This window comes from Fukomys damarensis, unplaced genomic scaffold (assembly GCF_012274545.1).
Source record: "Fukomys damarensis isolate Sample0158 unplaced genomic scaffold, DMR_v1.0_HiC HiC_scaffold_29, whole genome shotgun sequence".
Classification (NCBI taxonomy): domain Eukaryota; kingdom Metazoa; phylum Chordata; class Mammalia; order Rodentia; family Bathyergidae; genus Fukomys; species Fukomys damarensis.
The window spans coordinates 8417277-8434121 of NW_022900941.1; the positions used below are offsets into that span (position 1 = coordinate 8417277).

Here is a 16845-nt window from a genome sequence, read left to right on the forward strand (position 1 = left end):
CACCCTGAGAACCTGCATTGAGAACAGTTGTCCCTTGTGACTCAGGCTTGACCAGCTCTGGCACCCTCTGAACGGGCCCCACCTCCGGTGTGAAGGGGAGGAGGAGGCTGAGGCGGAGAGGCCAGAGACCCCGTCAGGTAAGCGCAGCGAAGCAGAACAGGAGCCCAGGTTTGGTTTCCAACCCAGGCAGGGCTCTCATCAGTCTTGAGCAGGAAGGCACCAGAAACTAGACTCCCCCGTAGTTGTCTGGCCTTGGCAAGAGTGACCAGCGGGCCGGGGATTTAGCTCAGTGGTTCGGTGGCCTGCCTTGCAAGCACAGGACCCAAGTTCAATCCCCGGTACCAAAAAAAAAAAACAGTGACCAGTGTAAGGGAGACTGCCAAGTCAGGCAGAGCCAGAAGAGGAAACCTGGTAAGAACGGTAACAGTTCATTAGCAAGTACATTCCTGAGCCCTCACAGGGAGCTAACTGTGGCCTTCACTTCTAACATGCTCTGTATACTAACTCATGTAGTCTCACACAGCGTGATGAAACAGGTACCACTATTGTGTCCATTTTACAGAGGAGAAAACTGAGGCACAGATATGTCTGATGTCAGCAGCGCTGAGAAGCAACCAGGCAGTCAGGCTGTACGGCCTGTTTCTCACTACTAACCTACTGAAGAGGGATAGTGTTAGAAGCTCCTATCTATAGGCACCCTGTGTCAGACATTCGGAAGTGCATTATTAATCCCCTGTGGTCTCTACAAAGCAGCTCTGTGTATCACTCCCACGTTATACATGGGAAGGCCCACTCTGTCTCCTGCAACCAGTACAAGAGGCTCTCCAATTTAAGAGTGCATCAGGGCTGGGGTGCAGCTCAGTGGAAGAGTGCTTGCCTGGCATGCACGAGGCCCTGGGTTCCACTGCAGCACCACAAAAATAAGAAAAAAAAGGGGCGAAAGAGAGTGCATCGGAAGCACACAGGAGGTTTCTTTCAGCACGGTTACTGTGTCCCGTTTCCATAGGCTCAGATTTGGCAGGTATGGGTTGGGGCCTAAGAAGTAGCATTTCTAGGGTGTGGGAGTTAGCTCAGTGATAGAGCCAGGCTTAGCATGCACAAGGCCCTGGGTGCCCTACCCAACACCAAAACCTCACAGAATTAGTATTTCTAGCAATTCCCAGGAGCTGCTGCTGCTGCGGCTGCTGGGGGAGGACCACATGGGAGCACGCCTGGCCCAGCCTGTCTGGCTGCCTGATTTCAGAGATGAGCAAAATGTGAGATCAAGACCCAGCTCTGCATCTCACAGTTCCAGTCTCTGTGTCTGTCCCCAAGGCTTAGGGTGGACAGGTTCCTAGGACTCTGCTGAGGCACACAGAGAGGTTCAGAAATAGTTTTGGAAAGAAAACCCATGATGGAGGAGGAAAATATGACAGTATTTGGACAGTTTCAGTATAAAGCAATGAGAAACATCTGAATCAAACTGCCTATAAATTACACCATTTGAAAAATTAGGCAGGGAGAAACCTCTGGGCCAAAATGTGTTTTTAAAGATTTATACCCTCCAAAGTGTTAGCTGAAGAGGCTGGGAAAGAACCACCCTGTGCGTTTCTGCCATTGCTCTCAGGAGCTGCTCCCGCCAGCCGGAAGACTGTGCTGCTCTTTCCTGGGGCCACCTCGCCCTGCTCGACCCTACTCTGCAGAGGTTTTCTGATGCGTGCCTGGCTCAGGGAGGTGAGGACCCCCACCTCGACCCCTAGCAAGTCCGGCCTTGTGGACACTTTAGTGAGGTCAAGCAGCAGAGGCCGTTCAGGCCAGGAGACTTGGCAAATATGTCATGGCCTCACACCTGAAACATCTGGCTGGCCGGAAAGGGCAGAAGCTGCCAGCCCCAGCATCGATGAAGGAGCAGCATCGTAACACACGGAAGACTGTTTGTGGCTGACACTCCAGAGGATAGCAGATCTGGGGCCAAATGAGCAGCCCACTCACTCCCAAACAATCTAACATAAAGATCGAAAAGAAATTCAAGGGGGTGGGGGGTGGGGTTCACTAGTAGAGCACTTGCCCAGCAGGTAAGAAGCTCTGGGTTCCATTCCCACCACCATACAATACATTTTAATTAATAAAAGCAAATACAGTCAGCCCTTCATTTCTAAGGGTTCTGTATCACCAGATTTAACCAACTGCAGATAGAAACTATCTAAGCGGGAGTGGGAAATTGCATCTATATTAAACATGCAGATTTTTTTTTCTTGTCACTGTTTCCTAAACAACACAGTATAACAAACATTTACATAGCATTTATATTGTATTAGGTATTATAAACAATCTAAAAATGATTTAAAGCATGTGGAAGAATGTGCATAGGTCATATACAAGTATTACACCATTTTTTTAAGGGACTTAAGCTTCTTTAAGATTTTGGTGTCCCCAGGCACCCTGGAAGTCTTCGCCTGGGTACTGAAAAATGACTGCACCTGAAAGAGACTTGCTGTATAGGAAGCAGGACTGCCCTCAACCCCTGTCTGTGCCCAGCTCTCTACTGAAATGACCAGTGGCCTTGGGCAAGTCCCATTCCCACCTGGGCCTCAGGATCAGCTACAGAAACAGTAGCTATGGAAGGGGAGGCTCTGCCTGCCCAAGGCTCAGAGATCCCACCTGGCTTTCTCAGCTTTGCCACCGGAACACCCACCTCCCACCCAGGACCTTCCTGCACTTTTTCATTACTAGCTGTGCTTGTGACCAGCTTTGTCCTGCTGTGTACAGTTCATATTAGAACATCAGCATGTGCCCCCCCTTGAGTTATGAAGTCTTGGTAAACAGTTTCAGTGATGCCTAACATCCTGTTCCAAATGTTCGATGTGGTTTGTTTAGTCAATCCCCCATCACTGAGCAGACTAGTTCCAACGTCTCACAGATATAAGTAATGCTGAAATGGAGTCTTCCTGTCTGAAGGTATGTTCCTTGTTAGAACAACTGAAGTCTTACCACCCTAGGGGTGGCACAGAAGCACCAAGGACTGGTGATGGCCTGGGGTAGGGGAGGTTGGTGAGCCCAGAACACAGGGTGTCCCTGCTACATGGTCCCGCCCCAGACCTTTGTGAAGCCATGCCACCCCACCCACTGGCCACACCTGACCATGAGCCGACAGGCCAAATGCCCACGCCTCAGGGGCTGGGTAAAAACTGCCGGCTTCATGGGGCTGCCTCCTGGCCCCCGCTCTGTGCCAATCTCACGCTTTCTCCTGCACCACTAGGTCCAACAGAGTCCCTCAGTGCCCCTCCTGCTAGGCCCAGCACCAGATGCCGAGAGTAAAGGTGAGCACAAGGGTGCCCCCACTACCAAGGGGACCCACATCAGCTGCCTGCTACCGCCTGGCACCTGCTCTCATACAGTCAACTCACCTCTCCTGTTGACAGGATGTGTTCCTGAGGATGGGCCCATGTCAGAGGCTCTGCTGAACTATCTGAGCCTCGAGTGTGCTGAGTGTACCAAGAGCCTTGCCCACAGCATCTCTGCCACCATCCAGTGAGATTTAAGGAAGAGTGAGGTCCCAAGAGCTTAAAGTCTGTGGATAACATCCATCAAATCCCCTTGCGAAACAGATCAGGAAAGCCAGAGCTCAGGCAGCGCCCCGGGGCTGCACCATTGGCCCTCCTTGCTCCTCCTCCAGGGGCAGCCACCACAGTCCACCGGCACAGGGGACCCACCCCACCGTCCCCACTGTGCTCCAAGTGTAAACAGTGGCTCTTCTCAGACTCCAGAAGGGTCCTTCGCAGGCAAGCCACCCAAGGAGGTATAGAGAACAAGATGAAGAGAACACTCTGAGTCCCTGTGACTGTCCCCAGCACATGCACCTGCAGGCTGCTTGCCCACAGGAGTCATGTTTACCCTGTGCTAAACCTCATCAGCCAAGCTCCCCCGGGTCAGGGCCAAGAGGACAGTGGACCGGCATAGGTGGACAGGAAGGCCATGCTGGGGCAGGCAGGGTAGGGAAAAGTACGGGCTTCTCTGGGGCTGTGGTGTTCCAAGATTTGGGGCCCGCAACAGAGAATCCCTCAAACACTTGTTTCTACCCCAACAAGGACAGCCAGGTCTGATGCTAGAGGGTCTGCCCCACTTGCATCCTAATTCCTATCTAATGACTGCCTTAGTCTGTCCTCTGCTGTGGTAAATGGCACTGCATACTTGGAAGAAGGCCAGAGATACACAGAGGCCCCGCTCCTGGGAGCTCACTGGGCCTCCAAGAATCGGGCAGACGGACAAATGAGATGTCGCCATAGGCTGGGATGGCCAGACCCAGGGGAGAACTGATGGCAGAGCCAGGATTCTGCTGGGCCACACCCAGTCTCAACTCCTCTGGCCCTGTGTGGGTGGACTGCCTCGGCCTCAGCTCCTCCCACACCATGTGTAGTTCTGTCGCCACCCTCTCACACCCCTGCTGCAGCCCCTCCTTACAGATGTCAGGCCAGAAGAGCACCATACGGGGGAACCAGGGTCTCAGGGTGTCCTTCAGGTCAGGAGGCCAGATGCCCACCTCCTAGAGGTACTCAAATGTTGGCCTCGGATCTCCCTCTCCTAGCCCCGGCCAACTTCTAAATAATGACCTCTGACTTAAAATAAAATAAATATAGTAACAAGGACCTGGAGGTCCTCAAATCCATGCTTAGAAACAACCCCTAAGCCCTCAGAGGGTCTTTCCCTGGGCTTCCTATGCCCTTTGTAGCCCACAGGCTCGGTGCCAGAGGCAAACGCACAAGCTCAGCCCCAGTCCGCCTTGGCCACCGGGGTGAGCACTTTAACAAGCCCCCACGATTGTGCGCTCATCAAAGTGAGCGAAGGCTCTGAGCTGTGCTCCCGGCAGCAAGAGCAACAGGGCATGACTAAATGCACTTGAATAAAAGAGCAAAGGAAAGAAATCTCAGTCTCTCCATTCCTCTGAGACAGAAATAGTCCTCGGCCTCCAGATGGACTGCACAGTCACACAGGGAGGTCTCGCCTTCCCGCCAAACTTTCCCAACGGGATGCTGGCACGGGCCAGTGGAAACCAGAGAGTATTTCTCTTTCGGGCAGTAAAATGAGAGGCTGTGGCTCGTAGAGTCCCTTCTGTTATAATTAAGTTGGCCAGAAATTCACCTAAGATACTAAATTCCATACCTGACCCTCTAATTATAGCTAGAAGGCATCAGGAGACAATTACTTTCCAAAATAGTCCTCCGCAGGCAAGAGGCAAGAAGCTCTCTGGGCACATCTCAAATGTGCCAGCTGCACCCCAGGGTCACCCGGCAGCTCCTCCTTCCTCCCCTTCCCTGTGCTCAGGCCCCACCTACAGAATGTGAGACGCCTCAGTCCTCAGGCTTTGGGGTGGCCAGACCTCCACGGAAACCTGCTGGCCACTGTCACTCGGCCTGGGATTCCAGGGCGCAAGGGTGCCCTGCTCGCTGCCCTCCATAAACCCAGCATGTGTCCCTGATGACAGGGGCCACCACTCTCATTAAATCCTAATAGGCTAATGAAAAACACCCCTGCTGCTCACAGAGTATAAAACAGAAAGTACCTCCTTGGGCAGCCACGGCAGCCGCTGCCACCGCGAGAGGACAGGCCTTTTTACCCGGCTCGGGAAAAGTGCTGCTTTCCAGGATCCCACTTTTGGCTTCTTTCTTGTCCGAGGCAGTAGCTGGGGCAGACGTCTCCATGTCAGCCGTTCATAGTCCTGGGTGGCCACCCTGAAGGAGATGACAAAGACGTTCACTAACACTGCACCCCAACCAGCAGGCAAGCACTGACCCAGATTCCTGCTGCCACTCGCTTCTCCAAGAAGCCACCAACTTCCTCCTCGCTCTTATAATTGGGAAGGAGTGCTTAATTACTTTTGAGAATTATTCATCCTGAGATTCATCTGGTCTGCTAAACCACCACAGGGACAACAGCAGAACATTTTTGTTGTCTTTTTCCCGGACTCTGAAAAATCTAAGCAACAAGTTCCTACTGGTATGAGTGATCAGAAGTACATGAGAAATTATATCCGGAAAGAATAATTTCCAACTTAGCATCAGAGGAAATAACGTAAATATAATTACAACCACCTAGAAGACTTCAAAGAAAGGTGATAGTCATCCAGTACCTCCCTGCCCGCCAAAATCCATCTTCCACTTATTGAGCTGGAGGCCCAGCCATTCACTTATTCCCCACTTGGCCCACACATCTTCCTCCTTCACTGACTCACATGCACTCAGTCCATGTCGTTTTTTAAGTTCCTTTTTAAGCATCCCACATCACACCTAGTGCAACACGTGGCATTCGCCGTCTACACGGGAGACAAATAAATAAGCAACAAAATAAATGCAGGTTTATTTCAGTTAGCGGGAGGCAGCGCGAATGGGAAAGCAGAGTAGCTGGGTGCAGAAGAGCAGGAGGGGCAGGGGGACAGCAGGAGCCGCTGACGGTCCAGGGGAGCTCCCGGCCAAGTGAGCACTGCGGCACTGCAGGGTTTCGAGCAGAGGAGTTACCAGACGTGACCCGCAATGTAAAGGATTGCTTTACTGGTGCACAAAAAACAGACAGCGGCAGGGGCAGGCTAGGCGGTGCTCCTACACCAACCCACAGAGCCGCAATGACAGTGTCCGGGTGGGAGCGGTGGTGGTGCAGCTGGTGGGACTCGGCCCCATCTGGCAGAGCAGACAGGCACTGCTGTGGACCGAAAGTGCGGAGTGGAAAGGAAGGGGGCGTCATGGTGAAGGCTGGGACACCCAGCGGGAGGCAGGGCACCAGCTCCAAGCATCTCTGCAGGGTGCTCCGTCACCTCCACATGCTGCTATCTGTATCAAATTCTCCAGAAGAGAACAGGGAAGCGAAAAGTTTAAAAGGAAGGTGTGTGTGTGAGCATCAGGATGGATGAATGGTGGCACCATTTACAAAGACGGAGAGGGGCTGGGAGAGGGCTGTAGTTCAGTGTGGCAGCACTTGCCTAGCACGTTCCAGGCCCTGGGCTCAAGCTTCAGTATCCGCAAACAGAGAGAGCAGAACAGAGGAGGAGGAGTTTGGGGGACAGAAACCAGAAGCTTGCTTGGGTCACATGAAGTTCAAAGGGCCTACTGGGACCTGTGCTCTAGACTGCGAATCTGGAGCCCTGGGGAGGGGGCGTCACGGGCTAAGAGGGGATATTGCAGACACTGGCCAAGACGGCCCCGACAGTGGAAGGGACAATTCCAACACAGAAACACGAGAGTTGCCAGCTGAGAAGAGAGAGCAGAATGGCTGGGAGCTGGGAAGGAGGAAGAGGGAAAAACCACAGGAGGGCATGGAGTGCTGGGAGTCAACCCAGGAAGGATGTGTTCGGGAGGCAGTAGAGTAATAGGCTCCATCACCTCCTACCAAGAGACGAAGATCGGCCTGAGGCTGAGCCGTTTCAACTGCACAGTGGTAACCAGAACCAGACTGGGAATCATCCCAGGGTGGCAAGATTGGTGGGTGGGAACCTCCTACCAAAGGCTGAGCAAATGCCTTGGCACAGTCTGGGACTGCACTTGCAAACACCATGGTCCCATATGCTGAGGCTGCACGGGGAGGAGGCTTTGCTGGGTAGCTGCATATTCATTCACTAAATTTCTTTTAAGCAGTGCTGAGGATCGAATCCAGGGCCTTACACTGGCTAGGCAAGCCCTCTACCACCGAGCCACATCCCCCCAAAGACCCCTCTTTTCTCTGAGACAGAATTTGTTGTATTGCCCAAAGAGACTGAACTTGTGATCCTCCTGCCTCAGCCTCCCGAGTCTCTGGGGTTACAGGTGTGAGCCACCACAGCGAGCTTCAGTAATTAACACTTCATGAAGGGATCAGTGCCCTCTAAAAGAGATTACGTGGAGCCCTCTAACCCCTTCCACTGTGTGCAGATGCAACCACAGCCTCATCAGTGAGGAAAGGGGACCGCATTTGCCGGAGCCTCAGTCTCAGATTTCCCGACCTCTAGGACCATAAGCAACAGCCTTGTTTTCCTACACGGCCCCCAGCGCTCTGTTTCAGTAGCCTAAACTGATGAAGGCTCAGCAGCGTCAGCTCCCTGTGCCAGCATCCTGCCCTGTTAAGTGGCAGAGCAAATGTTGTTCCCAATTCTAGCCCAGGAAGGAGCTGGGGCTCCCACAGGGAAGTAAACTGCCCAAAGCCACTTCCTAGGGAGTGAGCAGGGACAGGTCTCCACTCCAGTCCTCCACCAAAATGCCACCTGAGGCTCCAGGGCCTGGTCACAAGAACAGGGCTGTGGAGTGTGCTCAAGAAGGAAAGGAATTCACTCTGGTTCCCAGGACGCAGGCTGTGGCAGCATGATTCTGGCCAGGGTGAGCAGCTGTGCACACAGAGGCCCTGGGGCTCTGGCCCCCCTGGGGGCTGACAAGTAGCAGGTGCCCACCGTGCCCCTGGCCTCACCTTCCACAGGGCGTCTGCTGCCCTCCCCTGGCCACCCCTCCCCGGAGAGGAAGACAGGAGACCGAGCCAAGAGTCTGTGTGAATCACAGGAATCAGTGGGATTAGCACAATTTCGGGGTAAACACCAGGCGCCCAGGGTCCCAGGCGGCCGTTCTCACTCCTCACAGCTCCTCCGAGGCAGCCTCAGCCAGCAGCCCCACCTGGGCCCCAGAGGCCACCCGGGGACAGTAGGGAGGGGTTGGATCCAGTTCCCAGACCTCGGCAGGGGGCCTGGTGGTCCGTCCTGAAACAGTTCCCATGGCTCCATGAAAACTCCAACAGAAGGCCCCGGGAGCTACAGGCTTCCCAGGAGGAGGGTCAACAGCCTTGCTTTACTGACGGTTACACAGCCCTGCACCTGGCATCAGCCAGAGAACTCGAAAAAGCAATTGCAGCCACACTCCTCAGTATTGTACTGAGCCACAGGGCCAGACCTGTGTCTGGGAGGAGCCCCCTTTCCAGTGAGACACTGCATTCAGGTCACCCTGGGGGCCTCAGCAGGGGTGCTGGCAGCACCAAGAAGCTCTGGGTGAGATCCTAGGACCTCCCTGGAAACCAACGGCAGGTCTGGATGGATGGTTAGGTCAAAAAGCGCTCTGTATTTCTGATGCACAAGCCAGAGAAGGAGACACTGAATGGGGTGCTCATAAAGCCTTGTCACTCCCGAACAGGATACAAGTTTCACTTAAGATAAGACTGCACAACCGAACCAGGAAAGACATTTTTACCTTCACTAACTTCGACTGGAAGTTGGTGTCTCCTTCGGGCACGAAACTGGGCAATGAAATCACCATAACTGTGAGCCTGCCGTGCCGTGTGTGCATAGAATCTGGAGCACCTGTGCTCGCCTCGGCTGCCCATCTATGGTACCACCGACCTTGCATTTGATGTATCAGTAAAGAGGCACACGCTTTACTGTGTCACAAATCCGGAGCCTCTGACATTTTAGTAGTTGCGTTCAATGTAATTGGTTTGTTTTATAATCCTGCGCATTTTATTCTATACGTTTACAGCATTATTCTATAATAATAATAATGATACCAGGTTACTAAGGTGCCCACGGCACAGAACAGGTTAAGAACTGAGGTACAGGACTGGCTTGAAGAATAAATTAATAATCAGAGCAGACTGAGCAAATCACCCTGCAACCTGAAATCCCAGATACCTCCTGCCACCTGCCTGCTTTGAACTCCCCAGGCAAGTGAGTCACAGGAATTAGAGCTCTCTTCCCTGGGTGAAATCAGTCTCTGGGACAGAGAGGAGACCGCTTCTCCCAGGGGTCACAGTTACTGCAGCCACGGTGTTCTCACCTCCTGTCTGATCTCAGCCAAGCGGCAGGCGTGCCCTAGCCACATGCAGGGGCACACACACACACACAGGCTTACACTCACACGGCACACACTCTTGGTGCCTGCCATGTGTGAGGCATACGCAGCATGTACATACATCCACACACAAACATGCATACACCCAGACCTCACACACATATACTGCGTCGCACAGCCTGGTTCGTGTATAAGGGTCACACATGCAAATGTGGTCACATGCACCACATGCACACGTATACCCGGACACACATATGTGCATGCACAGCCTGCATATAGTCAAACACAGACATGCATGCATACCACATGCATGCACATGGATCCAGGCAAACACACACACTAGAGCTGAGTAACATCCCCCTAAGCTTCGTTGCAGTCTTATTTTTAAGATCAAATAAGACGAAACTTGTGGAAGGCCCTAAAGCAGAGAGTAGGTAGCAACACAGATAAAAACTCAGAACAATTATCCCCTCATTATCACCAGAAGGAGAGCAGGGACTCAGCTCAGACTGATGCCCGAAGGCCCTGAGGACTTGTCCTGCACTGGGCTGTCCTGGGCTCTCCTCACATGGACCAGCACGGTTGTTTCATCTCCCGGTCCCCCACCAGGAAAATGGTCATCCGTAAGGGTGCTAAGGAACACAAGTCAGGCACCGGATCACAAAGGCCAGCAGCGTGAAAGCGATGGGGCTCTGACTCCCCGCGTTGGGAGCACCGGGAAGCCAGGCGTGGCCTTCAATTCTACTGTCCCACACCATGCTGAAGGGAAAAAAGAATGAAGAAAGTGAGGCTATCCCAGGACTACATCAAGCTAGGGACAACCCGCTTCATGGCTGGCAGCAAAATGAACCTATTTTAATTAGATGTATTTAATTCTCCCAGATAGAGGCATGTGTGCCAGGGTAGCCCGCATCTGCTGTGTGTACGTGGCCATGCTGCAGCCCCTCTCTGAGCCTTGGTTTGTGCCCCTCTAACACAGAGCATTGTCACTCCCTCTGAGTGGCTGAGGAGACAGCCAGCCTCCCGAAACACTTATAACACATATTACAGCAGGTGCTCCACATAAAGACTGGACTAGAATGGGTAGGGCCGGGAGACCCCTGCAGGTGGGTGTCTCTAAGACAAGACCACCTTCCTACAGGGGACCAGGGCACAACCCGGGCATCTACAGACTGCACTACCCGCAGAACTCCAGCCATGCCTGCACCTGTTTCTGCCCGCCTGTCCCTACGGAGATCGAAGCCTGTGCTGCTGTGAGGGGACCTGCAGGACAACAGTTCTGGTAGCTCAAGGGCAGCCCCAAAAAGGAGCTCAGGGAAGATAAACTGATGTCCACCCACAGCTGTCCAGAGCTGGGGCACATGTGGAAGTCCTCACTCTGTCTTCTCCTCCTCTGGCCACCCAGTGCTGCGAGGGAAACCACAGTTCCCATATGGACTGGCCACTTTTCCACTCTCCCTGTGAGGCTCCTGCAGCCCCTATGTCCATCCTGCACCCTTGGGGGAAGCGGGCACACTTGGGAGAAACCAGACCCTACAAACGATACTTGGGATGCTGGGCTGGTGAGATATAGGAGGATCTGCCTTAACCTGCCCCAAAGTTCTGCCACCTTAACCTGGACTCCCCAGGGACAGTGAGACAATGCACATCCCAGCAAGGTTATGACTGTGATGCTTGCATGTGGCAGGTATCTTTGTATCCAAAGAATTCAACTACGATGGAAAAACTAGAAAAGCAGAATCCAAAAAACCTGCTTGGGGCTACCAGAACTACCATGTCTTGGTTGTGTAGCCTTGGGAAGGTTACTTAACCTCGGTGCCTCTGTCCAGGGGTGGGGCAGAACTTTGTCCAAGGTGGCAGAACTCTGGGGCAGGTTAAGGCAAATCCTCCTATGTCTGACCAGCCCAGCGTCCCAAGTATCTTTTGTAGGGTCTGGTTTCTCCCAAGGGTGCTGTTCAAGCTGATGCATTTGCAGAGTTTATGGGAGTGTAAGGCAATCGATGCTAAAAGGAGCAGAGAGATTGTGCTCATGGGAACTCAACAAGTAAATCCTATGGACTGGGGAGGTCAGAGGGGCTTCCTGATGCCCTTGGATTTGCTCCTGGCTGCAAGGTGGAGATGAAAAGGCCTTGCGCTTGACCTGCAGAGGCAAGAGAAGACCCTAGGACAAGGAAAGGCATGATTGGAGGCAACGAGGCAGTGATGGCACATTCTGGGACAAGAGGAAAAGGTAGGAAATCATTTCCAAAAGGATGAAGTATCAGATCAACCAGGAGGAAGGGCACTGCTGGGCTGACAGGGTCTCTGGGAACGACAGGCTGGGAGAAGACCTCTGTTTAGGAAGGATATGGACGCACCTCCTGGGTCTTGCTTTAGCACCATACTCTGGCCAGCCTCCCTACTGATCTGCTGAACCCAGAAGTCAGCCAGAAGCAAAGCCTCAGCTCCCAGCATGGCCAGAGGCAGGCACCATGCAAAACTCACCCCCGCAGCAGGTGCACCTGCTTCTTTATCACTGCTTGAATTTATTTTTCCAAGTAGAAAAGCTCCCTAATTTGCCCAGCCCCTGGGCTAACTGATGTTCGGGAAAACAGCTAAGTAACCCTAATTCATGGGCTTGCTGGGCTGGGACAGGACGGATGGGAGCTCCTAAGCACAGCTAGCCTCAGACCTGAGCAGATGGCTATGAGGATGGCTTTCTTCTTCCAGGAGCTATGGTTAAGACCCGCTTTGAGGCTGATGCTTGGGAAGGTAACCCAACTTACGTGTATTTTTTTTTTTTACTTGGGTTCATCCCCTGAAAACGCCAGGCCAGATCTACCTCCCCATGCTTCTCTACCCAGAGCATCACTCTCTCTGCTCCACCAACAACACCATGCTCCAAATCCCACAAACCCAAGTCCTTTCTACCCAGGGTGCCAGGTGTAGCCAACCAACCCTTTTATCCATTAGTGGAGACTTTTACTCCATTGCCTGAAAAGGGTCACAGGTGGCACCTTCACAGGGAAGCAAAGTGCAGATGCCAGACAAAGAGCACCCATGTGGACAAGAATCCACTCCTCCTAAGGCTGGGTTTCCTCATCTGTAGAATGGGCATGAATGGTACTTCGCTCACGTGCCTGGCACACACAGGGCATCATCACTGCAGCCTGAACAGCACCCCATTGGCCCCAGGAGCAATGAGGCCTTTTCTGGGCACTGTGCCCCTGGCAGCAGGCTCTGCCGGAGACTGGACTTCCTCCACCCACCCAGAGCCAGAGGCTCCAGGGTCTGCTGCTGAAAGGGTTGGAGTGGCAGCTTTCCACGACGTGCCCATCATACTGGATTTCACACTCCTGCCTTCAGACCCCTTCTTCCCCAGAAAGACCAGAAGCCCAGGGACTCCTTGGCATGCCCCCCCCCATCTGCAAAGGCTTGGGACATGTTCTTCGGAGGCCATGTCTGCAAGCAGACAAGGGGCCCACTGTATGGCCCTTCTGCCAGACCCAGCTATTTTAACAGCTGTATTGTGTGTTTCTGAAGGATGATTCCTGAGCCTAGGGGGAAAACAAGTGCAGCCTCTGGCCCAAGGAGGAAAAACAGAGTGCCCAGGGCAGGCCACAGGCAGGGGAAAAGGCTCTGTGGGAGTGCAAAACTGTGAGGATGTCAGAACTCCCAGAATGGGCCGGCACAAGGATCCAGGAACCAAGCTCCTGCCAAGGCCGAGGGTGGGTGCAGGGGAAGCACCAAGGGGTAGTTAATGAGAAGATGCCCAAGATACTCTCAGAAAATGGAAAAAGCAGCAGCAAGGGGTGTCCAGGATAAGGTCCAGTCCTGGTCATGGTGCCAAGGCCCCATCTCCCCAGGCTGACTGCTCTGCCCCATCCTAAGCTGGCCCTTGTGCCAGGACCCCTCAGGGAGACAAACATTCCTTGCTGACATCCCTGGCTTGGGGTCTGTCTCTGTGATCCATGACCCTAACCTGTTTATGTTTATCTGTCTCTCCTTACACATACTTCAGGCATAGGCTCAAGCCAATATCTGACGACTGACTCAGAGACTAACAGAACCCACAAATATTCTCAAGGCACTTACAGTGGCAAGAATCCTTCTCTTAACCTACCCTCCGGCCTCAATTCCCACAAGGTGAGGGTGGTGGACAGCTTGCAGCTTCTATGACCTGTGAGCACTCTATGGGAAGGACTAAACTGAGGGCAACATCGGGCTTTCTGAGGTTGGGAGAGGTGCAATAATCAACTCATAATGTCTGCCACAGGAGATGCAGTAATCAACTCACAATGTTTGCTGTAGGCAGTGCTGCCAGGGTATCAAGTTAAGTAGGCCTTGGAAGGGGAATGCATTCTTTCCTTAAATTCTAACCTAGCTGAGAGCAAAGCTCTGCTATGCACAGTGCTCAGCACTGACTCCATCTGTTTGCTAAGGACCTGCTGTGCTCTGGTGTGGGAGAAGTTCAAGCCTGGCTGGGCCAGGTGCGTCACACTCCTGTCTCCTGAGCTAACTCACCTAAGTGCCTAGATACTGGGTCCAACAGGCTTCACCTTCGCCCCTAGTCCGTGACTCCTTCACCTGGCCCAAGAAAAATCACTCCACCATGCCTCCAATAAGATATCACCAAATGCTAAATGCTCCTCCCATGCTCCTCCCCCATGGTTGTCTCTATATAAGCCTGTGCATTTACTGAATAAAGCAGAATTGTTCCAGAAACCTCCCCAGAGTCTGCCTGGTGATTCCACGCCTTACCCACCCAGTCCGAGCTCCCAAACCTTGTTCTGTGAGCAGGCTCAAGGAGGATACTCTAGGGAACACGCTTGATTCTCAAAATAAACAAATGAGTGCTATCACTTAAAAGGCAAGGGGCTTTTTGAACCATTACACAATAAAAGATACATTTTCTCCTGGTGAAGTGTAGACTGGGGAATGGTATTTGGGGGGTCAGGGGGATGGTACAGGTGGCTTGTTTATGACCTTAGGATCAGAACCCAGACCAAAGTTCTCTGAGGAGCAAGGAAAACCAGGCCTTCCCTCAAGGGGCATGGAAGAAGGCTGGGGGATATGTGCAGAGCCAGGGCAAATCTCATCTCTCCCAACACTTTAGCCCAAGGAACATCAAGTCACCAAGGCTTTCCTGAGAAAGGGGCTAGACCATCCCAGGCCCCTACCTGGCTGGCAGTAGTTCTTGGCTGACTACAAAGAGGACTTTTGCCCATACCCACCAGCTAACATGTATGACATGGGGATGGGCTCTGGGATTTACGGAGCCTATTTGGAACCCAAGGAGAACCATGGCTGGATTCCCAAGTTTTAACATGCAAGGAGCCTCTTCTGGATCCAAAACTTCCAGCCTCTCCACCTGACCCTAGAGTCTAGCACCGGGAAAGGCCTCCAGGGGTCATCTCATCCAGCCTGTCACTGGGGCAGCTCAATGCTGCAAAAGGGCAGTCACAGAGCCCTGATCTGGTTTACAGCACAGTCTGCTGTTAACCACATCATTCCCTCTCCAGACTGGCTGTGCAACTCTGGGTAGGTGTCCCCCATTTCTGACTCAGCGCCCCATCTGTGAGATAGGCAGGCTGTATGTCCAGAAAGCAGAATGTCATCCACAACAGAGTGAAATTAAGAATTGTGGCCTGTGGGGGCTGGGGATTTAGCTCAGTGGTTCCACCACCTGCCTTTCAAGTGCAAAGTCCTGAGTTTGATCCCTGGTACCAAAAAAGAAAGAAAGAATTTTGGCCTGTGGCACAGAGCAGATGAAATCCAAGCCAGCAGCATTCAGAAACCAGCAACTGTGTGCCAGACACCAACAGCAAGGCCTGGAGTCACCTTTGCCTCTGGTATCATGATGCTAGATCTGGGGATGGAGCAGAAAAAAGGTGGGAGGGCTTACTAAAGGAGCAGGGCAGCGGCTCTGTGCTGGAGGCTCTGGGACACCCAGGCCGATGTGTGGACCTGGCATCTCTAGGTCTGTCTCCTACTCTGACTTGATGAGCCATGGCCCTCTTAACCCCTCCCAGCCAATGCTTATGCCTAGGCTCTTCTCTGTGTGTGTCTCTGCAGTAGGTGCCACCTCTACCAGTCTCACCCTGGGTTTTCCTTGGGTTCTGCCAGCAACCAACAGTCAACTTGATCCTGGCAAGCAGAATGCCACCTTTTTCTTGCAATGAAGCCAACAAAATGGGATTGGCTGGGATTTTTAGGCATGAAGTGGGAGGAAGGAAGCCCGGGACAGCCTGCTAAGCTGTCTCCAGGTAAGGCTTGGTCCTGCCTGCTCTGGGCCTTCCCAGGCCTTGGTCTTCTGTTTGTCTGCACAGGAGCCTACACACCTCACCTACACTCCATTTCCAGGATGCCAGGTATTACAGCCCAAGCCAGGTGTATGGGCTCTCAGTGAAGGAGGTTAGAATTTGGGGAAACAATGCATTCCCATCCTAAGTCTTTCCAAATCTGTTCATTCCCTGTGCCCCTGGGTGGATCAGCACTTTGACTATAATTCTTGTGATACATTCCTTGGCACACAGTCTGTATCCAATAAACAGGTAGTGAGTGAGCACCATCAATGTGACCCCTACACCATGTCCCCTAGTGGCTCCTATACAGCAGAAATCTGATAAGAGTGGTTTAAGGACTCCAGAGACTGACAGAAAACTGCACCCTGGCCAGCTGACCCTGTCTTACTTAGAAGGTGCCAGGCAGACTTTACAGGATACAAAGTCATCAACTCCCTACCTGATCTATCATGAGTGAGTTGCTCCTTTGAAGCTTGTTGGTTTTTAAGAACAGTCTATCAAAAGACTGGTGTATGCTCTGGAATAAAGTCAGACTTTAAGTGGTTTTCATTTCAAAAATTCAGTTCTATGTAGAGTGGGATATGGTACAGAGAGGGCTGGAGGGAGGAGGGGGAGAGCAAGGTGCCAAAAGCCCTGCACTGTTTTGCTGATGCCTGTCCTTGGCTCTCACTGCAGCCCACGCCCTCCTGATAAAAGAGCAGGTCTCCATGCCTGTTCCTGCACTTCAGCATTTCTTGGCATGACACCATATGCAAAATTAAGTGGCTTTGTAGTGGCTGCATGTTCTTTCTTCT

At 52.6% G+C, this 16845-nt stretch overlaps 1 protein-coding gene across 2 annotated transcripts in view; it reads right to left on the reverse strand.

Moving 5' to 3' along the window:
* Gli2 (GLI family zinc finger 2) overlaps positions 1-16845 on the reverse strand; it is a 232933-nt gene that overhangs the window by 171489 nt on the left and 44599 nt on the right. For both annotated transcript variants that reach the window (XM_010632270.3, XM_010632269.1), the window contains exon 2: positions 5540-5708. In XM_010632270.3, coding sequence (XP_010630572.1) covers positions 5540-5678 — 139 coding nt within the window. In that variant the 5' untranslated portion in view covers positions 5679-5708. The remainder of the gene's footprint in view (positions 1-5539; positions 5709-16845) is intronic.